Here is a 23,988-nt window from a genome sequence, read left to right as displayed (position 1 = left end):
TGCTTGGCTTGCCGTGATAGGCTACGTAAAGACTTAGGTAGCCTATCACGGCAGCCTGACTGGACGCAAATGGCAGCTGCTACGGCGGCCGCCATTTGCATCTGCAGCAGCCTGTCCGCGACCGGAAATCCAGCTGTGGACGGCCCTGGCCAGCTGCTCTGCGGAGCTGGCCAGGCAGGATTCCGGGGGGGAGGACTGGATCGCCTCCCCCCCCGTCGAGGATTCTGGGGGGAGGGATGGAGCACCCCCCCCACCGCGAACACAATCCGCGAAAAAGTAAGTGACTTTCGTACATCCCTAACTAATACTTGATTTTGCCTGCCTTGAATCTCCTACCATTCAGCTTTATGGGATGACTCCAACTTCCAGTATTATGAGAGAGGGAGAAAAACGTCTCCCTATCCACTTTGTCCAAACCATGCATAATTTTATACACCTCTACCACGTTCTCCTCTTACTGGCATTTTTTTCATATGCTAAAAAGCCCCTGATGTTATAACATTTACTTGTAGAGGAGTTGCTCCGGCCCCCTGATAATTGTGGTTGCCCTTTTCTGCACCTTTTCCAGCTCCTTTGTTTTCTGCCAAGTGTGTAGTTCTACCTTCAGAGTCAGTGTTAACACAGTTCACTTGGAAACCGTTCTGAACGATATGGATAACTCTAGCACGGACTGACTACAGACCTTTAATACATTTTTAAAAATTATTCCCATTTTCCAATAATGAGAATAACAATACATTTTAGTTGTTGTTTTCACTTTACATTCCTGTGTTTATTAACATCTGATTAAGAAGTCACATTACTCTTTATTGGTCTTAATCCTGTTATATATAATACACAATCACTTTCTCTGCTAACACAGCAAGGCCCTATTTTAGAAGGGAAACAGTTACAAATACATTAACTTCCCGTACATGTTAAATTAACATCTGTGTATAGTTTAGTCTATTTTCCCATAATATTATATTAATCTTCATTTAAGTATTTTAATTACCAATCTGTAGTGTAGTACTAAGCTTTCACACTAACATAAATAAGGTCTACTCTGAACCAGTGCTGCTGCTGAGAATAAACAAGTATGCTGCAGCCAAAATATGCCTACTTATGAAACAGTTTGAGATTAACATGATATTCAATCACAGTTCATGAAGCCATGCACTGGAAGTACCAGACTGGGCTAATTGGATGTCACTATAAAGCCAAAACAGGCAAGCCAGATAAAATAAAGGAGAAAGCCCTCAGATAGCAGAACCATTTACTAGATTTACAGCCTGATGCTAATGATATAAAATCTTACCTTGTTACTACAGAGTACCAGTATTAATCCAAGATATGTTGCTTCCTGAAGCAGAGCCCAAATAGTGTCCTGCCTGCTAGGGCCAGCACTTTAATACACTTCGATTCAGATATCAAATCCTACCTTCACCTACACTCCCCTCATGGTGCCACCTGAAGCAGTTTGCTTCTGGCCAGGAGTCATTACCACTCCATTTTGAACCCACTTTGCTGGTTGATTCAAAGCCTTTTGTATTGTAAATAATAAAGTTCATGCCTTCTCTTTGAAGAGTGATGCTGACATCAGAGCTCCCATACTATCCAAGTTTTCATGGAAGAAAGAAAATAGGAACACTCCTGTGCATGAGTGGGTTAAGACTAGGATGGAGACTGGCAGCCTAGTGTCATGGAGTTGGGTGAACCCAATCCAAATGTGCCCCAAGAGGGAAGCATGACCTAAAAGTACATGAAACCATATGGCTTCAGATAAGAGTAGTGAGACAAGCTATACACTACATAAGACAAATACTTAACATATATATATATATGAGTGCCCTATTGTATTTATGCCATTTAGAGGCCATTGGCCCTATACTGCAGTTGAAGAGCACTGAGAGCAGCAATAAGAGACTAGCCCAAGTTCAGAATTCTTAAGCAGATGCAACAGTTAAGTAACAATAAAGAGAGGGCCCCTGGGCGCATGCAGAACATATGCTTCTAAGCATGTCATGTCTTTTTCAACTATTTCTTAAATGAACAAAAATGGGATATACGGATGTACATAATTCTGGGCATGAGGCAATTGGGTGTTCACAAAACAACTATACAGTACAAATATATACCAGGGAGATTAATTAATAAAGCATGTATGAAAGCATGCCCATACCTATGTTTTTCAGAACACCACACCCTACTTCTAAAAATATCCACATTTAAAACAGTGGTCTGGGGAAAGAGGATATAGCTAAGAGAAACCAAACGTTTTCTTATTTTAAAATGAATTACATCACAATCCAATGCATGTCTATTCAGAATGGGACTTACTCCCAGGTGTATAAATGATTGCACTCTGGCAGTGCAAGCATATACATGTCAATTCAGAAGTAAGTCCCTCACCGGTAAGCATGTACAGGAGTGCAGTCTTCATGAGGCAGTAAGGAAGACACTGGAGCAAATACTAGCTTTCAAAGATACAAACAATAGTATCAATTCTCAGCTACAGATCAGGTATAAATTCCTGCAAATTAAACCCTTTATTTAAGCTGCAATCCTACACCACTTATCTGGGAGTAAGGCCCATTGAACTCAATGTGACTTCCTTTTGAGTAGACACACACCAGATGGCACTGTTAATTTATTTAATTTGCAGGAATTTTCCAATATATACCTGAAATATATCTGATGGAAAACCTAAGAAAAATCACTGCATACACACACACTTCCCCCTCTCTATAAAATTCTTATAAAATAATTAATAATCATTTTAACATCAAAGTATTACTTCAGGTAAGGTTATATGCCAAGTATTATCTGAAAAATTTGAAAAATCTGAACTTTAGCATGTTAGTTCAAGAATTAATTAAGGTAAGTTAATTGACATCTTAGGAACTGAATAATTAAAAGATTTAAACTCTATTTTGGGTAATAGCTGAGGGTCTTAATTTTATAGAAATTGTTCCAGTTCTTCACAAGAATTTTCATTTTTATTGCAGCCTTACAATTATGCTACAGCAATCTGCAGTCCTTTAATCCTGCATAGCTAAATAGTCATAATTTTATTGTGGGTACTAAGATTTCCTCTTTACTTAACAAGATGTCACCCAAAATTATATAACTGAACAGGGAATTAAATTTGAATAATAGGTTACAACATGAGATTTTCTTTTCCTTTTTACAGCTACAAGTATTATTTTCCATCATCCATTGCTGCTCCACAGAGCCAAAAGCCACAGAGGGAGCAATCCTATGTGGAGAGGAGGCCACCTCCAAACTCAGAGGCGACTGCCTGTCCAATCCAGGGTGGGCAGAGAGAGCGCGGAGGGGATCTTCTCCTCTGTGCTCCTTCTGCCCTGGACTTACAGTTTGATGGCCTATTTCAGCTTCAGAGCAGGGAGAGGGAGCCCGGACGACCCATAGGAAGTGTTGTATTGGCACTTCCGCACTCCCTGCCCCAGGTTTTGCCTTGCTCTGTGCTGCTCATCTGAGCGCGGAGCCCAGGGATGATCTGGGCTGCCTACAAGGTGGCTAGGGAGGGGTAGGGAGGCGGTTTTCCTGGAACCAACCTTGGAGAGCAGGCTCTGAGGTCGGTTCCCAGAAACCGAACAATCCTATGGCTGTCTAGCCACTGGCTAGTGGCCATAGGATTGCGCCCCAAATGCCTTTTCCTGAGAGAAATCTAATTTCATCAGATGAGAGAGGTGCAAGCCTTTCTTTCAGATTTGGATTTGGCAACTGACATTAATCTCTTTTTAAACTCCAGATTACACTACTGTAATTATTGGAATGTGGGGCAGCTTTAAACTAGGTGAATAAAGAACATAGTATTGCATCTTTATATAGTATCTTACCCCTAGCCAGGGTAAGGAGTCACTGGGTGAAATCAACACCAGTGCTTCAGGGTCTGCATGATCTTCCTATGGACTTCCTGTCACAATTCAAGTTGTTGAGTTTACATCACTCAAATATGTATTGGTCTGGAAGATTGGTAGTTTGCATTTTGGAGCATACTAGAATCTTAGCCACAGTGTACAAAACATATTGGTCAATCAAGCACCTTGAATTGTCTCAGTAAGGCAAATGTCGCTCACTGATGTTTTGAGTCACCGAAAAAAAGTACTTCCAGCTGCTGCTACTATTTAGAATTCCAAGATATGCCAAGATGCAACTCCAGATCCATCTCTAGGTTTCAGGGGCTGAAACCTACCATAGCGGAAGTCTATATCACTAGTAATGCACAAGCCCAGCTGAGCATCATTATATCAATCTTGTGTGGATTCAGCTTCAGTGGGCTCATCAGCATTCAAGTTTCACTTATGAATCTGTCTGTGTCTCAGAAAAGCAGTAACACGCTTTCCCCTGGGAAACCTTTTCAAAAAAGAGAACATTCCTGCCTAACTTTGCTGTTACGGAACAAATGGGATCTCCTCTGTTTACTAGCAACAGTTTCTTACCTGGCAAGGAATAAATCTGGAAGCCAGTTTTCCATGTGCCCTCCCTTGTGAAAGATACCTTCTTTGTCCTAATGGTGTCAGCTCAGCTTTAGCTTCTATGCCATATTTTTCAGATTTAATAGTCTAACTATCAGGATATGGTTTTGACATTCTAATTCATCTTTAATTTTCATCTTGTTAACTTGATTTCTGCCAATATACTTTGACCTATATGTGTTTACCCACGTTGCCTATTGCTTTCTCAGTATACAATATACATCTGGTGAAGAAGATTGTTGCCTACGAAAGCTAATGCCTCAATTACCCACCCAGTTAATCTCCAACATGGTACAGCACTCTTTTTCCTACTGCTGCTGCAGTCATCAGCATCCTTCTGGAACTTATTGTAGTGGAGCTGACATGAATGTAGCTATGCAAAGGACAGTAGCCATCTTTAAATAGGCAATCTTGAAATTATCAAGAGAAATACAGATCATCCAGACATATCTGGAGTGCAAAATGATATCCAGAAAATTGCAGGTGGGAGCCATCATGGCTTTGCTTACCATTCTGCCCTCGTTGCTTTCTCGTGTAACCTTTGTACTAGAGACTCTTGTGGAAAAGCACATGCTTTGCATGGAGAAGGTCCAAGGTTAAGATATTAGCATCTCCACTTAAAAAGGATTTCAGGTAGCAAAAGCAAAGAAAAATCTCTGTATCGTACTTTGGAAAGAAGCTGCCAGGGAGAATAGATAGTACTGGGCTAGATGGAAGAATAGTCCAGTATATGATTCAATATAAGGCAATTCATATATTTGCTCCGGTTTGAAAAGAATACTGTTGTTACTGGGTCATTTGGCAAGTCTATTTATAAGAAATATATTTGGCTTCACCCCTCCCTGCACAAAAATGTATCTATGTATTAAGAGACACTTATTAAAGCAACTAAAAGTGGGGTATATTATCACATTTTAATAATTAAAATAGATTTGTATTAAAATTACCTAACTGCATGCACTCAATCTGATAGCAGAACTAAATGCAGAACTGAGATTGATACCATAATAGAAAGGAGGTTTCTTTCAGGTAACGGTAATGAATGTGAAAAGAGGCAGTTTATATAATTGTGAGTAAAATAGTTAATAGCTGGCTGAAGAACATAGTGAATTCCTGTTAAAAACAAACTCAGCCTAAGGGCTTCTTAAGAATATACAGATTTTGTTACAAATATTTCATGCCTTTAAGTTAAAAGCATTAGATTATGATTTTGTAAATATCTATATTTGACTTATAGATAAGCAAACCCAATGTGGCAGGTTAAAAAATCAATAGTATATTGAAATCAATAGGCTTAAGCACTCTAACATAGCAATCCTACACATGTTGACTCAGATGTTAGCCACATACATTACAATGGGACTTAGTCCCAGGTAAGTGTGCATAAAATTGTAACCTTAGCCTACAATCCCCTTACCTGTTTATCTGGGACTAAGCTCTACTGAACATTTGGTGGTTTTTTCAGTATTCAGTTTTAATTTGCTGTTTTAATTAGTCTCTCTTTTTGAATATTTTAACTCCTTTGATTGAGGTTGTGTTATTTTCTGCTGCTATTTTCATGTTTAGTATTTATGTTGTAAATTGAAATTATTATTATTAGTAGTAGTAGTACTAGTAGTAAGCTGCCTTAAACTCCTAGAAAAAAGGCATAGTATAAATCAGGGGCAGGCAACCTTTTTTGGTCCATGGATGCATTTATCCTTTTTTTCTGGGCCCATGGGTACGCGTGTCACTTTGTGGGAGGATTTCCTCTTTTCTTACTCCCCTTCCATCCTCATCCTCCTCCCCTCCGACATGCCTGGCCCCATGCACTGCTTCTCCCATCCACCCGCTCACTCCTGCTGCTTACCCACTCATTCCTGCTGCTTCTGCCTGCCATTTCATCCTGACTCCCCACCTGAGATTTCCTTCTCCCCCCCCCGCCCACCTGCCAACTGGTGCACACCGCTTCTCCTGCCTTCCTCATTCCCACATGCCACTTTTCCCACCTTTGCTCACTTTTCCACATGCACCCACCCACCAACTACTGCCACCACCACCTCCTCACCTCACAGTGAGGAAGTAGGAAGTCAGGAGATACTCAGTCACCGCGATCACGTCAAGGAGTGCTGCAGTGACTGCCATATAGTCTGGCACCCAAATAATGTATAAAGCTATACTCCCCCATGGAGTCCTCTAAAAAAGAACCATTTAAGAGAGCAATGCCAACCTGCAAAATCATCTGAACAAAATGCTTCCCCTGGGTGTTAATTTCTATAGTCCTTGGATTGTCTATCTTGTATCACCGTAGGGAATTCCAGAGGCAGATGCACCATTTGCTCCAGTGCATCCCAATTTGAGCCTATTTGGGCATTGAAGTCACCCATTAGAATAAACTTGGTCCTGGAATTATTGTGTCTCTATCATAAGCAAATGTTTTTGCAATTGGTCTCAACAATCTTCAAGATAGCTTGATTTTTAATGGGAAATACAAATATCTACCATAGCAAAAGATACCAATTTGACTCTAAGAAATACTGCCATGGTCCATGGGGTCACTTGGCTAATTAGATGGCTTTCCACTTTCAGCGCAGAGGTTATAATCCCAAGTGCGTCCCTTGCCTCTAGAAGAGTTCACATGAATTATGTTAAATAGTCTTAATAGATATTAAGAAAACTATCATAAAGGGGCAATGTTTCCTGAAAAAAACATACTTTTATTTATTTACACAATTTATATAGCACTCTACATCAATGACATTTCAGAGCAGTGAACAATAAAAGGGGAAAAACAACAACAGAAATACAAAATTAAAACTTTAAAATCTGATTACGGCAATACAACTGTGGCTAGTTAGTCAGGGAAGACTTGTTTTAAAAAAATGTCTTCAGCAGGCACCAAACACAAAACAATGATGCCTACCTAATGTCAACAGGCAGGGAATTCCATAGAGAGGAAGCCATTACACTGAAGACTCTACTCCGAGTGGATTCCAAATGGACTGCAGTCCATGCAGAACCATCAGGAGTGCCTAATCTGATGCGCTCAGTGACCAAGTAGGCTGGTAAGGGAGAAGGTACTCTATCAAATATCCTGGTCCCAAGTTGTTTAGGGTCTTTATACACCAACAACAAAAATGTAAACCTGGCTTGGTAGCAAATAGGCAGTCAGTGTAGTTTCCTCAGTAGAGGTGTCACATGCTGAAAAGGGGCAGCTCACAACAAAAGCCAAGCTGCTACATTTTGCACAAGCTTCTGCACCAACTTTCAGGGCAGCCTCACATAGAGCATGTTGCAGTAATCCAGTCTTGAGGATACCCGCATCTGCACCACTGTGGCCAAGCTATTCCTGTACAAGAGAGGCCATAGTTGGCTGAAGCTGGTAGAAGGCACTGAGAGCTGTTTTGGCCACTTGAGCCTCCAGCGACAAAGATGGATCCAGGAATATCCCCAGGCTATGAACCTGATCTTTCAGAGGCAGTGCAACCCCATATAGAATAGGCAATAAGCCCATCTCCTAGACTTGGGAACCACTCACACACAGGGCTTTCATCTTGCTGTGGGGATTTTGCCTGGGCCCAGTAGGTCTCACTGCCTCTGAAACAAAGTTGGTTTCAGATTTAGTAAACATAATGTTGCATTTAGTAAAGTTGGCAGCCATGGGACTGTATCTCTGTCCAACCTCTCATCTAATTGTGGGCAAAACGAGGGAGGAATTCAAAAGAGCAAAACCACCTTACCAACCAGCTGCAACATTTGACCTTGGGGCAAATTCCTGATTTATTATCTGAGAAATCATTCATGGGAATCAAGCACAAAGGGAGGAAGGCTGTTTACAGGTGTATCTTAGCTAACAGCCCAAGAAGGCAGAGTAAAAATGCACTGGTTTGATGTATTGCTTGTTTATGGGTCAGATTATGGCACACTTGGAAGAAGCTGATTATCTAGATCCATTTCAATCAGGCTTCAGGCCTGGGCATGGGACAGAAACCGCCTTGGTGGATGATATGAGGAGGGCTTTGGATAGGGGCGAAGGCTCCTTCCTTGTCCTCTCCTCCTCGACCTTTCAGTGGCTTTCGATACCATTGACCACGGTATCCTCCTGGACTGACTGGAGGGGCTGGGCATTGGAGACATTTTATTATGGTGGTTCCTCTCCAGCAGGTACCAGAGGGTAGCACTGGGAGAGGAGGTTTCAGACCCATGGCTGCTTACTTGTGGGGGGCCACAGGGGTCCATCCTCTCCCCGATCCTATTTAACATCTATGTGAAGCTGCTTGGGGCTATCATCAGGAGGTTTGGGGTGCCATGTCATCAATATGCGGATGACATGCAGCTCTACCTCTCGTTTAAATCCTCACCAAGGTTGGCTATAGAATCCCTGTCCAAGTTTCTGGAGACAGTGGGGGCTGGATGGGGTGGAATAAGCTGAAGCTGAACCCTGGCAAAACCGAGGTACTTTTGGTGGGAGACAAGGGGAAGTTGGGGGATGCTGATCTGGTGTTGAATGGGGTATGGCTACCCTTGAAAGACCAGGCCCGCAGTCATTTTAGACTCCCAGTTGTCCATGGAGGCAGTGCTGTACCAACTCCAACTGATACGGCGGCTGTGCCCCTACCTTCCCAACCATATGTTCCCATCAGTAGTTCATGCCCTGGTCTCCTCTTCTAGACTACTGTAATGCACTCTACATAGGGTTACCCTTGAAGATGGTTTGGAATCTGCAGCTGGTGCAGAATGCGGTGGCTCGCCTGATTAAAGGCAGCCGGTGGTGAAGGAGTTGCACTGGCTACCAGTTGTTTTCCAGGCCAAATTCAAGGTGTTCGCTTTGACCTTTAAATCCCTATATGGCTCTGGCCCAGCCTGTCTCAAGGAGTGCCTCCAGCAATACCAGACAGGCTGCTCAACAAGATCAGCCTCGGATGGCCTTCTCTCTGTCCCATCAGCCAGGACAGCTAGGCTGGTGAGGATGAGGGAGGGGGCCTTCTCTGTGGTGTCCCCCACTCTGTGGAACTCTCTCCATAGAGAACTCTGGCATGCTCCCTCTTTAAGAAGCTTCTGCCACGTGCTGAAAACTTGGTAGTTCAGGCAGGCATTTGGGGTGGGTAAGGGTATTTTTAGGACATGATGTTTTAATGATTTATTTTACTGTTTTTGATTGGTGTATTGTTGTACATCACCCAGAGTGGCTGGGTGACCAGCCAGATGGGCAATTAAGAAATTTAATAAAAATAAATAAATAAATAAATAAACAAACAAATAAATTAATTAAAATAAAGATTCAATTGTCCGACCAGAGTAATTATTAATGAGCTTAGAAACCACTCCCCTGTTTATAAGCTGAAACACAGGCTAACAGGTCTTGCTGGTGTCAACATCTTTTATGGCTCAGAAGTTCAGAACTCTCTCTTGCCTTCAGTTGTGTTTGCTTGCCAAACTGCTATTTAAGCTTAGTGTGTTCATGTTCCTGGTAGCCTGTTTTAATCTTGCATTATGAAAATTTTGAACTGAAATCTATTGCTAAGCAAGGACTTTATAACTCTGTTTAGCTCCCTACTGTGAGGGCTATTGCTTCGTCTACTACCCTGGATTATGTTAATCCTGGACGTACTCTACTTTAAAACTGTGTTTGTCTGGGCTCCTGATCATAGAAGTCCTACAAAGGAACTTCTTTGCCAATCTATCTGTCTGGCCTTTTCTTGCTGAATCCATTCTGCCAGATCCTCCATGAAATGTGAACCTTTGTCTGTTTAAACCCATCCCTTGGGCTGTTGCTTGCCTTGACACACATATAATGGAGATTCCAATCTGGAACCTATTGTTTGGACCGATCTCTGTTTGTGTGTAGGCTTCTAGTCTTAGACCTGTTTCCTGGACTACATGAATTGCCTGGAATGTTTTCTTGCTTGGGCTACTGTGACCTTGCCTTGAGTTTTAAACCACACCAATTCCAACTTGGAAACTATCACTGGACTGATCGCTGACACAGTTGTAGTTATTAGCTTGACTCCTGAACCAAGATATACTAGGGGCCCTTTATGATAGGGGTCCTAAGGAGGAACTATCTCTGCTGCTCTGGACTTCTTCAGGGCTAATTAATCCCTAAATCCCTGGACTAGCTCAGATCCTAAGAAACAAACTTTTCCTATAAGCAGGGACTTACTTTGCCATGACTTATTCCTGTATTCTTGAACCCAGCAGCTTGGGCTCCTGTGCATAGAGAACCTGCATTTGGGAATGTCTCTAAATTGCCCAGGGAGTTCTTGTGTTGACTCCTCTTGAATCATGAGCTTAGTCTGGAATCTCTGGATTTAGTTTGACTTGGTTCTTGATCAGGGAAACTCACCCTAGTCTGGGTCGCACACTGCTTGCCAGACCCCCACTGGCTGGCTGCCCCTGCTCACCATGTGTGGTGAGCCACCAGGCAGTCCATGGGCACATAGAGGGCAGTGCAAAGATGCTCAATCCCTCACCAAGCAGCCATTTTGCATAAAAATGGTGGCTTGGCCTTTTTTGTAAATGCCCATGGTGGCTGTAAAATCTAGATAGGCCTGTAAAGCAGCCATTTACGCAAAATTACAGTCGTGTGCCGAGTCAGGCAAGTGTGGGGATCCACAGACTGGAGTCCGGAGGGCCAAGCAAGGGGATGTCTGCCAAATTCCACTCCCTTCTCAGACTCCTGTCCTGTGACATCCCTATAATGGATTAAATAGTGGGGGCAAACAGTGTGTTCTAAAAACCACTCTGGTCGCAATTACCTAAGTGAGCTCTGGCTGCAAAGATATTGCTAAATAAGTTAGGTGAATCAAATGTTTATCCATACCTCTTTAAATGCACACAAGAGGCGGGGGGGAGTTTAAATTGCTTTAAGATTTATAGGCTGGTTTCTCAATTGTAACACTTCGTTGAAGTTATAAACAATTCTATTTCTGCCAGCTCGATAAGGTCCCATTTGGCAGTGGTGATATTTCAAGTGCCACCTGATGGGGAACATTACACCAGCCCTACTGAAGACCTACCTCATGAAAGCTCCTATTCTCTCAACTGTCACCACCAGCAACCATTCCAGCAGGCTGAATGGCAGGAGATATGAGAAAGAGCAAGACCATTCCACCAGCCCTGCTAAAAGAATGTTTTTCTCCTTCTCCCTCTACATTCCCTTTTCCTTGTGTGACATGTCTTTTTAGATTGTAACCCTGCGGGTAGTGACTATCTCTTTTAATGTATTATCTGTAAGCTGCTCTGTGAGCCTTTAGAACTAAAAAATAATTCTCCATAGGCAACAATTTTGTTCATCTTGCTGAGCTGCCATTGATTGAAGGGCTTGGCAGTTTGTCACAGCTCAGAGAAGACAAGGTCGATATAGCCTGGGGGTCTGAGGTCAATTTGTCACCCTGCAAAAATCTGAACGTTAAGTCTTCAAGAGAGCAGTCCTATGCAGATAGTTGTCAGCCTCCGAACTCAGAGGCTGATGACTATCCAATGCAGGGTGGCTGGAGCACAGAGGCTATCCTTGTGTCCATGTCTGGCTGCCCTGCATTTTTGGCTGGACAGGTGATTTTGCCTATCTAACCGGGAGCTTCGGAGTAGTGGGCAGGGGCAGGCTGCACAGTGCATAGGAAGCTGTGTAATGTGGTTTCCACCATCTCCTCTCCTCCCCACGCCTGGGACCACTCCCGTTTCACCATCTTCACATTCCATTTCTAAGTGCGGAGACATAGCTGATGCGGAGAGAACCACGTCGCCTACAAGGGGACAGGGGAGGGGTGGGGAGTGCAGTTTCTGGGAATCAAGGTCGGAGCCCTGGCTCTGATCAAAAAATCCTATGGCCCTCTAGAAAGTGTCTAGTGGCCATAGGATTGCTCCCTAAGAAGTTGTAGAATATAAACAAGTTGGTCTAAACACCCAACAACAGGGGATGATTTGTTGTTAATGGCTCCCAAGGTCTGGTAGGTATTAGACAAGGTCTTTGTAGTTAACAAACACTGGTCAGCCATAATATCAATAAGAGACAGGCTCTTGTCCTGGAGTTGGCTGTGTATAGTGGACACAGGAGCCTGAGCTATTTCTTGAAGCTGGGAGTGTAGGTTTTTGTTCCTCAGTCTCCAGGATAGAATATCTATTAGCAGTTGGAAAGGAGGACCAGAAATACTGGAGTTGTCCAACATAAAATTATTAATTTTAGATTGCTTGAAGGTTGGAAACGATGGAGATACTGACTGGTCCTTTGACCTTTTTTTCTGTTTCTTTATGTCATGCACACTCAGGGCCATGATTACTACTACTACTACCTTCTTGCCAGGAGAGTTCTCTGACAGGATACGAGCAGGTAACAGAAGGAACAACCACAGCAACGTTCACAAATCGATATAAAAGCCCAACACCATGCTAATCGTAAGTGTCTTCCCTCCTATGTGACTCAGTCCCAGTCTATCAACTGCCTCTGATCTGCCAGACGCCTAGGATTCACTGCCTAAGAGCTGTTTCAGGCACTACTCAGTTGCTTACTTGTCTATCTCAATCATATCAAGATCATGTTTATCGTGTATACACACATCTTCCTCTTTTCCAACCATATTCCATTCTATTCTGTTCTATATGGCTGTCGGCTGCATTAACTATGTTCTGCAGCTTTCAGAGCTTCAGGTGCAAACCACCACAAGAAAATGCCAAGAATTCCAATGACTCCCACACAGTTGAAACAGCTGAGGTAGATAAGGCAGATAAAGCTTTGGCAGGATGAGGCCTCTCCACTCTTTAAACACAAGTGCCTAAAAAATTACCTCCAATATAAAACATAAATAACAAAGAACTTAATCAGAAAGACAATAGAAGTTTAAAAATTAAAGTTTAAAAGGCTACAGAGCTCAGGGAGATACAACTGCCCTTGCTGTGGTTTGCAGAAGTACCTCCAGAACAGTCCAATGAATTTCCTGAAGAACAGTTCCTGGCACCTAATCTTGTCTTCAAAGTCAGTGAACCCATTTGCATGAACAAATAAGCCATGGTAGCTTGTTTTAATTGGCGCATGCCGGCCGCTAATTCCCTAATTACCCGCCCAGATGTGGCTTGTCATACTGTCTGAATCCTGGCAGCATGCCTTGTTTGAGGGGGAAACAACACTCAAGTAACCCATGGCCTGTGGACTGGAGAGAGCTATCAACTGGGCAGCCCAGAGGGTGACTTGGTTTAGTTAGCCTGGACTATCTAGATTTTAGGCAGTGTTTGAAGGTTGGAGGTTGGAAATAGAACTGCTGGTTGATTTCTCTGTTCCATCTTATCCAATTTTGGGTGTATGGCTACTTTGGGTTGGGAAACATGGGCTGATTTGTTGACCCTGAACTTTGTGATACATTGACCTGGTTTGTACGATCATGGCATGGTTAACAAACGATGGTGGCTCAAATAACCCATGGGTTATTGTTGGGTTATTTGAGGGTTGCTGCGCCCCCCCAAATAAGCCATACCACCCAGGTTCAGATGACACAACAAGCTGCACCAGCGAAGGTAATTAGAGAAATCTGGCTGGCATGTGACCAGCAGGCACAGCAGGGTACATAAGCCACTGTGGCTTGTTAACCAGACTATGATCATGAGAACCAGCCCATAAAGTTAGTTTGCATCATGATACAACAGCCCACCATGGCTTAATTTAGCCATGCTGTTCTGGGAGCTCGCAGGGACCATTTCTGCATAACACCTGCAGGGACTCCTACTTGCCGTGGTGTACCGTGCCATACGAACCCACTGTCGTGGGTTGAGGGGCTTTACAGCCCTCAAATAATCCTAAAACAAGCTATGGGTTATTTGAGAGTTGTCTATCCCATCAAATAACCCACAATGCCAGGTTTGCACAACACAGGAACCTACAAGTGCACCGCCATCACTTGCATATTCAAAATGGCGGCTAGCCACTCTGCTAAGCCCCATGGGGAATTAACCCACAGTTGCTTAGCGTTACATGTGAACAGCCCAATTCTTTGAAAATAGTGGGGAATTTTAAAAGTCAAGTGTGTAAAATCTCTCTCATTAGGAGATAAAACATATATAGTTACAAGCCACAACAGTCCATGGGAATCAAGTACAAAACAGTTCCTATAAAAAGCTAAGCTCCTGAGAGCATAAAGTATCTATCCAGAAGCTGTTGACCGTGTCTTTGCATGATTCATTTCACTGACTTGCCTTCCAAATAGCTCCAATTGGGGGTGGGTAATTCTTCATCAGTTGTGATTGGATTATTCAGTTGTTCCTTCCCAATGGAGAGACACAATAGAATTACTTGCCCTCAGAGGAGCTGCATGTTGTATTTCCATGTGAGCAATACAATCAAGACAGTGACATGTAGACACATGGGGGTGGGGACTCCCTTATAGGCTAGTCATTTGTACTGTTACATTCTCTAAAATTAAACCTTCTGAGGTATAAGAGTGAGGTGTGCTTCCAAATGTAATTCAGAGCAAAATGTGCCAAACTAGGGCTAAACTAGATTCAGAGAGAGTCTCAACATTATGCAGAATGAGTCACTTACTCACATGGACCATGATAAGAGTGGTAGCAACACTCTTAGCCCCCAGTCTCTATTCCCCCGCCATTCTCTCCAACCTGATGACTGCTTGTTGCTGCACCCTGCATACTAGGGGTGTGCACCGACCATAATATTAGGTTCGGACTGATTCAGTGCTTTGGAAAATGGCCTGATTCAGCTTGGGCTGATTAAGAGGCCATCCACTTTGACTCGGGTATCAACTTTTTTATATTCAGAAAACAGAAGCTTCATGCCTCCAACTGACTATCATGAGAATTTTTTAAAAAATGGCTATAACTATTTCTCTGTTTGTCAGAATTGGATGACATTTTGGGCATAGTAGCCCCGTAGGAGAGGGTTACACCTGTCAAATGCCAGAAAAAATAGGTGCCATGGGTTTTGTACTGCATGGCTTTATATTTTGATTTAAAGGGAATTGCTCATCTCTATTCTGATTTACCTGTATTTAAGATGGTAAACTCTTTTTTTGATTTTTCTAAAAACAAAAAAGTAATGTGCATATCTGTCAAACAGAACAAAATACAATAATCACCACAAATAATAAAAACTGGTTTCAGAGCAAATTTTTAAAAACCTTAAAATTGGCTCTTGTTTTCTGGGCCTACATAACATGAGTTGTATGAGTGGAAAAGGATGATTTTTCAACATCCATATTGTTTTTTCTTTGATCATCCAGTGCTTCAGGGTTGCTGTCAAAAGGTACAACCATATTCCTTTAACCATAGGTTGGGGGAGAAAGAATATATCCATAAATAAGAGTCATAGTCTACAGTTTTCATCTCACATCGACATGTTCTCTCTTGATAAGGTTCTCTCATGGAGGATAATTCTATCAATGGCTTCTAGTCATACTGGATAATGGTAATATATTACTTCTAGTATTGGAGGTAGAATAGGGACGTCAGAGAATTCCGCCAAGGATCTCAGTGAGGCTGAATGCCAGTGCATTCGGTCCCCCGAAATCCATCGCGGAACAAAGCACCCCCCCACGAAAGGCGCGCGGGGCGAAGTCCCCGCCGCCCCCGCCCCATGAAAGGTGCGCGAAACGGAGCACTTACGTGCTCCTGTCCGCGCTGCTTTGCGAATGGTGGCTGTCCTGTGGCCGCCATTCGCTTCGTCCTCTTCATAGCTGTGATAGGCTACGTAAATATTTACGTAGCCTATCAAAGCAGGGGGGAGGAAACCCCAAGGTAGGCAAATGGTGGCGGCTACCACCATTTGCTTACGCTGGGATTTTTTTCCCCCTGTGTGATTGGCTACGTAAGTATTTAAATATTTACATAGCCTATCATGGCTCAATACAGGGATGCAAATGGCAGCTACGACAGCTGCCATTTGCGTCCCTGCAGGGCTGCCCAGCGGCCGGATGTCTGGCTGCGGGCGGCTGGAGCCGGCCGGCGGCTCCGCGGCTTGGCTGTGGAGTGGAGCAGGCCGGGCAGGATTCCGGGGGGAGGGATGGAGCGCCTCCCCCCCACCGTGGATGCCCCTGCGCGGAGCCAGGTAAGGGATTCATACATCCCTAGTTCACGCTGCTTTGCGAATGGTGGCAGCGTCTGCGGCCGCCATTCGCTTCCCCATTTAGGCCATGATAGGCTATGTAAATACTTACATAGCCTGTCACGGCTAATGCAGGGATGTCATTTGCATCCCTGCGGTGCGGAGGCCGTGATAGGGTACATAAGTATTTACGTACCCTATCACGGCAAAAAAAGGGAACGCAAATGGTGGCTACCATAGTTGCTGCCATTTGCATTCCTGTTTTTTTTGCCGTGATAGGCTACGTAAATATTTACGTAGCCTATCACAGCCAAAAACAGGAACGCAAATGGCGGCTGCTGTAGCCGCCGCTATTTGCATCCGCAGGCTCCAGATGCCTGCGAATGCACCTGGCCGGTGGCTCCGCTCCGCGGAGTTGCCATGGAGCAGAGCCGGCCGGGTTAGGATTTCGGGGGGAGGTGCGGACACCTCCCCCCCCACCGCAAATCACCCCTGCGAAAAGGTAAGTGACTTTCGTACATCCCTAAGGTAGAATACCTTTCAATACCAGTTGCTGTTGCACTCATGTCCTCCTTGTGGGCTTCCCATTGCAACCTGGTTGGCCACCGTGGGATCAGAATGCTGGACTAGATTAGCCTTTGGTCTGATCAAGCATGGTTCTTCTTATATTCTTATGTATATTTTTGTCATTTCCCTCACAGAAACACTGGCCATCTGAGAGAATCTTAACCAGGTAATAGCCTCCATCAACCTGTAAAAAGTTATACTTAAGACTACATCTCTGCCCCAAGTTGAATTTAAGCATGTATTTTAATGGAAAAATATGGGAAGCTCCAACTCTCATCTTATTGGTTAGTATTGCAAATACCTTAATCTCTGAGAAATGTCATTTTATGTTATTTTTATCTAACCCATTTAGTGTAAGGCATTTTCAATATTCTCCAGCAAAGGAAACAAAGCTATCTCTGCTCTTTCTTGTCATCATCATTGTTTCATCGTATTGCTGGTCCAGGAAGGAAAACAGTGTACCTATTATCAAGGTCAACACTGTGACTCAGACATCTAAAAGCAAATGCTAATACACAAGAAAAAACAACAAAAATCTGTCTTTTATTTGAACATTGTCCTTTTATTTATTTTCTAGGCTGACACTGATTTTTATGACTGTGAATAAAGTTTAATTATGACAAACAACTTTGGATGTCAAGATTCACAGGTTAGCCCTTCTATGAAATTAACACAGAGAAAGAACAGAGCTGCACATTCTGGCTCTGCCCTGTCTGTCATATCCCCTGCCAGACGCCCCCCCCCCCCCCCGCTCATTGTCTATGCATTGGGGGCTTGTCTGTAAAGGCAAAGCCTATTGAATGCATGAAGGCTCTCCTCATGATTGGGAACTCTGTGCAACCAGGGTTCCCAATCACAGGGAGCATACACGTTTTCTGCTTGCTTCCACTTTACCCAATGGCAGCTGGTGACTCCAATTCCAGAAAGGCTGTGATTCCATTCAGGGTTTTACCACCAGCCAAATCTCTAACTGTGCTATCCAAAGTGCTGAAAGGTGCTATCCAATGTGCAGAACCCATTCTGAGAATAGGGGCCCGCACCTTGGATAGCACCTTTCAGCACCTTGGATAGCACCATTGGAGTTCTGGCTAGTGGTAGCTAAAAACTTGAATGGAATCACAGCCCCTCTGGAACTGGAGTCACCAGCCGCCACTGTTTTTACCTCAACATGTGGCCAGCATGGGATCGGAACTGGCAAGCAATCAGAGAAATGGGGTGAGGGCAGCATGTGTGGCCCTGCTCTCTCTCCATGTGATCTTAACTGTGTGGAAGAAATAACACACAAATAGAGCTATTCCTTCTGTAATATTCTATCAGACCAGACCCAAAGGTGTCCTGCCAAACATTAGAAAGAAGGTGTAGGTTCTGTTCTGTTTAAGCAGGTACAAAGCCATTCAACTCAAAACTATTTACACCAGCTAAGGATTTCATGTTGATGCCATCATTTTGTTGGTCCATATGGTAATGTGAGAACAGGTTTCAGGCGTACTATTGGCTGCAATCATACTCTGTTTCAAGTAACTCTGAAATAGTAACAAGGAAATACTACTGTAGGATATTCATGCAGAACCAACAACCCATCTGCGCTGGTTCTATTATGTGCAACAGACACCTGGCAGTGCAGGCGCTGAGAGGGAGGGAGGGCAACAAGCTTTACCAACCTTACCTCTTCACACAGTTTAGCTCTGGAACAAATATCAGTTCTAGCCCACCGGATTGGAAACAACTGAGGTCATAGAAAGGGACAGAGAAGAGAAAGCAAAGAGCCAGAAAAGAATGTGTGTGGATCATTATAATACTAGAGGTAGGACAGTGTTTGGACATGAACAGTTCAATACCTTCTTCCCTTTCTCAAAGCACTGCATAGTTGTGCGCTACAATACTCTAGTTCCTCCTTGCCCTCTGTCACCAGCGTAGGATAAAAAGTTTTAAAAATCAATATGAGTATTGCCAATGCCATACACTCGACTCAATAGGGTATGAATCTGAACCTACAGAGTGAAGCCAAGGACAAGTGCTGCAGAAATACAACATGAAGAAAGAGGTGTACACAGTGAAGTAATAGTCAACAAGTAGTGCTGAAAACTCACTTCTCAGAAGGGGAGTGAGGAGGTTTGGATCCCCTCATTTGGCCACTAAAGGTCTGCTTATTTCTTTACCATATTAAAAAAGTACAGATAAATCTAAGTAAGCATACTGAGAAAAAGAGGAAAACAACTGGTGAAAAACACTGGAAGCACCTGTAACTGATAACAGATATATACTACAACACAGTTGTTAATATGCCTAACCTTTATCCAGCGATGGTTAGCCTCCTTGAGTCTCGTGTCAAGCTTATGTTTTACTTCAGGGCTCAGCGATGCACTACCAAATGCTTTTCCTCCAGCTTCATTTAATCGTTTCAGTATTCCCTTGTGTGGAGGCAGTTCTTCCACTCTTAACTGGAACAGACAAATGCAACATTTAAAATGAACTGTAGTAGAATTTTCAACTCCCTTATCTTCACCTCTATTGATTAGTTTATCAGCTGAAGTAACTAGACTCAAGAGCTCAATTCAGCACAAAATATCCACAGCTTTTGTTCTAGGATACAATGCCTCAGGAAAAGGAAGAAGAAATAACAATCCCACTCCTGCATTAGGAAGATTTTTTCAAGACACAGATACTCACCAGAATGTCAAAGCCATGCTGGGATGAAATAGAATGATGGAATTATTAAAAGTTCAGGAGGAAAAAAGGGGTTAACTACAAATGCCAGATGATCCTTAGAATTTAGCCATGGTGTTTCAGTGATGCAACATAGAAATATAATTAGTTACGATTTCCTGGGTTATATGTACTGGCCTGGTTTAGATGTACTAGTAAACTATGGTTTAGCATTATTTACATGAGCCTTGGTCTTGCACACTCCTTTTCCACTCTTTTCTTCTGGTGTGACCAAGAGGAAGAGATTTGAAAGGATATGGTTGCGCTTTTCAACTAATGACAGTTCCTCTTTATTTCTAAACCCAGATAACTCTCTGGGAAATTTAAACTATTCTTTGAGAATGAGCCAAGATCATAAACTATGATCCAATCAAGAGAAAGAGATCTATGCAAAGAGACAAGCTTCTGAACACACATCACTTGCTGGATTGGAAACAGTGGGAATAAATTGAGCATGCATGTGAATATGCACGTCATCCATCCACACTACTTTCAAATCTGTTTCCTGATGCACATTCTTGCATGACAAGTTAATTTAAGACTGTGAAGAAAGATGCAATCCAAATTTGAAAGTTTAAAGGTTCAAGAAGAGCCTTGCAGTTTTGTGGACACTGACGCTGGTTGGGACATATTTAGATCGGCAATTTAAATGCTCAGAATGATTTATCAAATTTTGCTAAAATGAGGTAACACAGGGTGGTAAACATAAAGCAGTTCAACTATGCTCATTTCCTCCTTACTTCCTTGCTTCAATACGTCTTGCCAATCATCAGTGTTAACAGGAGATCAAGAACTTTTTATGGGGACTTTTTTTTGGCCTACTTTTTCAACTATTTCAAAGACACAGCATAGAAAAGCCTTTCTATACTTCCACTGAACAGGCAAATGCTTTAAACCCTTCTTCAGACCACTTGAATAAGTGCTCAATCATTTCTGAAATGCTTTGCAGCATTAAGTCTGGCAAGAATTTCCAGTATTACAGCTATGATCAAGCTCATGATTTTGTTCCCCAATGACAAACAGCTACTAGGGTAACTAACACTGCAACCCTATGCGTATTTACTCAGAACTAGATCCCACTGTGTTTAATAAGGCTTTGTGAAGAAACACTGTAATTTCATATGTTTGTTTATGTTTTGTAATGTTTATATATTATTCTTTGAGTAACTTTGACCCTGATGGATGTTATAATGTAACTGAGTAGGCCAAAATCCTAGTTTTGTTAGCATGCGTTGGGCCTATGACAGTTGCGGTTGCCTTAGTTACAGTTGCTATAGAAGGGAGGCTTTAAGCTGAGCTTAAAAATGAATGAGGAAAGCTACCTTTGTTTGGATTGGTTGTACGGGTAAACAAAGGTGATTGGCAGTTAGACATTCCATAGCAACATGACTGGCCAAGATATTCGAAGAAGGTCGGTTAGAAACCTGTTAGAGACAGCTGGAGAGCTAATGGTTGTTTACTGAAGGGAGAGTGCTCATTGTTGGAGAAGGAGAAAGCTCAGTCTCAGGGAACCTGTTGTTTTAAGTCTGTTATTGTGCTTTAAATCTCTGCATTGCTGCTAGGTTTTATTCTGGGTTTTACTTCATTTTATACTGTGTGTGTGTGTGTGTGTGTGTGTGTGTATATATATATATGTATATATATATAAAATCTTTTTAATACTGTATTTTGTGGTTTTAATTGTTGTGAACTGCCCAGAGAGCTTTGGATATAGGGTGGTATAGAAATGTAATAAAAATAAATAAACAAACCCAACTAGAAGGTCTGAATACCAGATCTAGTGCCTGAGGGAACAGGAAGCCATGGTGTGAGGGTGTGGAGAAGATGAAAACAGACAGCAAAGCCCAGAACCAGAACATTTCAGGCAGAGGTCTGACCAGAGGGGGTCAGACCTTAGTCAGACCTTGACAGCCTTAGTGCTGAGAATAACATTAGTTACTCTCAACTACCATATCATCATAAAAAAAATGATTAAAAAGAAATATTTTGCCAGGCTTACAATGCATGCTTATTGGAAAAGCAATGACTGTAAGCCATACTAGTGATATGAGTGGGTAGGTAATTCTTATTTTGAATTAGTCAATGCAGAGTACAATGGTGTGACATTGACCAGGTTTGCACGATTGGGGAAGGAAAGTAAGCCACTGTAGCTTATTTTCCCACCCCCCACGTGCTGGTCACACATCATGTAATTAACCCTCACTGGGCAAGGTTTGTTGTGTCCTCCGAACCTGATGAGGGTGGGCAGTGAGGGTGGGTTACAAACTACCCAACAACCCTAGAACAGCCATGGGTTCCAGAGTGATTTGTAACCCACCCCACCCCCCGCCCCTGCTGGGTTTGGATGACACAACAAACTGCCTGGCAAGGGTGACTGATTATGGTAATTACGTGATGTGTACAGGGAAGGAAAATAAGCTATGGTGGCTTGTTTTCCTTCCCTTCTTGTGTGAACCAGGTGTAGGAGGCCAAGTTTATATACAACACCTGCAAATACAATAAAGACTGATTTACACACAACACAAAAGCAATAACCCTTGTGAGTCATCCACTTAGCTTGTTTAAATGTTCTTATCACATGCACCGAGCAACAGATGTGCAGTGTTATTTATCTATCTATTTATTTATGTTAGTATTTACAGACTGCTTTTCTATTAAGAACAAGCACCGTAGCAGACCCACTTCCTCAAATATATATAAAAAATAGCAGAGAGAGCTAGAACAGAGATCAATCAAGGTGGAAGGCCTGACAAAATAAAATAACAGCCAGATGAAAGGCCTGTATCACTACCAAAGAAGCCTTATCCCATGTCATCTCTGATGGTGGTGGGATATGAAATAAAGCCACTGCCCAAGGACTTAATATGCAGGCAACTTCATTTTAGATATTTATACCCCACCCTCCAAAAAGCTTTCCTAAGGTGGCTTGCAATAAGGATAAAAAAACACTGGAATAAATGCACCATCGACAGCCCAGGCAGATGTGCTGCTGACATTCTAATGCTGTATGTATATGGTCTGAGATACTTGGGTTAGCACATTTAAAGCAGATGGGAACTGCATGGGATGTTTACACGGATAAGCACTTTACTTGTGGTTCATGTCATGTTTAAATTGAATGTGAGACATTAGACTCTGGCCTTGCCAGGGTTCTGTACAATACTGAACACCACTTTACTGTGATGACAAGCACCATGAACAAAACAACCCATATTATAAATTGCCAAATAGCTAACTGAATTAACCTGTAATCTAAGCCTTTGTGATTTTTTTGCATTTCCATTTATTTTGAATGCACTTGATAATTAACTTGCTATTGGGAAAATGTGTCTTGAATGTGTACCTTTTAAAACTTGCTATCTATAGTTTGATTCGGGGGGGTGGGGTACTAAAAATAGGATTTTTTTCATTTGTTTTTTGCAAAACTTTCAGTGCACCAACGCATTCGGCCCCCCGAAATTGGCGGTGAAATTCTCCGCCCCCCCGCGCCCCCCGGGACGGGACTTACCTTTGGCGAATGTCCCTCCCGGCGGTGGGTCCCGGCGGCGGTTCATCGCAGGCGGGGGCGGCGGCTGGTCTCTTGACCGGCTGCCTCCGCCGCCGCCATTGCAAAAAAAAAAAACTAAAGTAAAAAAAAACACACACACCCGTGCATAGGCTACGTAATGATTTACGTAGCCTATCACGGCTAGATTTCCAAAGTCAGCCGTGATAGGCTACGTAAATCATCACGTAGCCTATCACGGGTGACTTTGAAAAAAAAAGCGCGTACGCAAATGGTGGCTCCCATGGGGACCGCCATTTGCGTTCCTTATTTTGGCACGTCTAGTCTATGTAAAGATTTACGTAGACTACGGCGAAAATAAGGGCAACGCAAATAGCGTTCCCTTATTTTCGCCGTAGTCTACGTAAATCTTTACGTAGACTAGACGTGCCAAAATAAGGAACGCAAATGGCGGCGCCCATGGGCCGCCGCCATTTGCGTACGCGCTTTTTTTTCCCCCCCAAAGTCACCTGTGATAGGCTGCATGACGATTTACGTAGCCTATCACGGCTGACTTTGGAAATCTAGCCGTGATAGGCTACGTAAATCGTCACGTAGCCTATCACGGGGTCTTTTTTTTTTTTTTTACTTTTTGTTTCGCGGCTGGGGTGACGGGGCGCTTCTCCCCGGCCTGAATTTCGGCCGGGCGAGGCGGGAAGCCTCCCCCC

At 43.0% G+C, this 23,988-nt stretch overlaps 1 protein-coding gene across 1 annotated transcript in view; it reads right to left on the bottom strand.

The window, feature by feature from the left end:
- The window catches only part of DMD (dystrophin), a 1,907,270-nt gene that overhangs the window by 622,590 nt on the left and 1,260,692 nt on the right, over positions 1 to 23,988 (bottom strand). Inside the window, exon 46 of the mRNA XM_084843968.1 lies at positions 19,362 to 19,511. Coding sequence (XP_084700094.1) covers positions 19,362 to 19,511 — 150 coding nt within the window. The remainder of the gene's footprint in view (positions 1 to 19,361; positions 19,512 to 23,988) is intronic.

The sequence above is a fragment of the Heloderma suspectum genome, chromosome 3 (assembly GCF_057233095.1).
Source record: "Heloderma suspectum isolate Gila_16-S chromosome 3, 16-S_ref, whole genome shotgun sequence".
Taxonomy (NCBI): domain Eukaryota; kingdom Metazoa; phylum Chordata; class Lepidosauria; order Squamata; family Helodermatidae; genus Heloderma; species Heloderma suspectum.
This window is presented reverse-complemented; position numbering and strand designations above follow the sequence as displayed.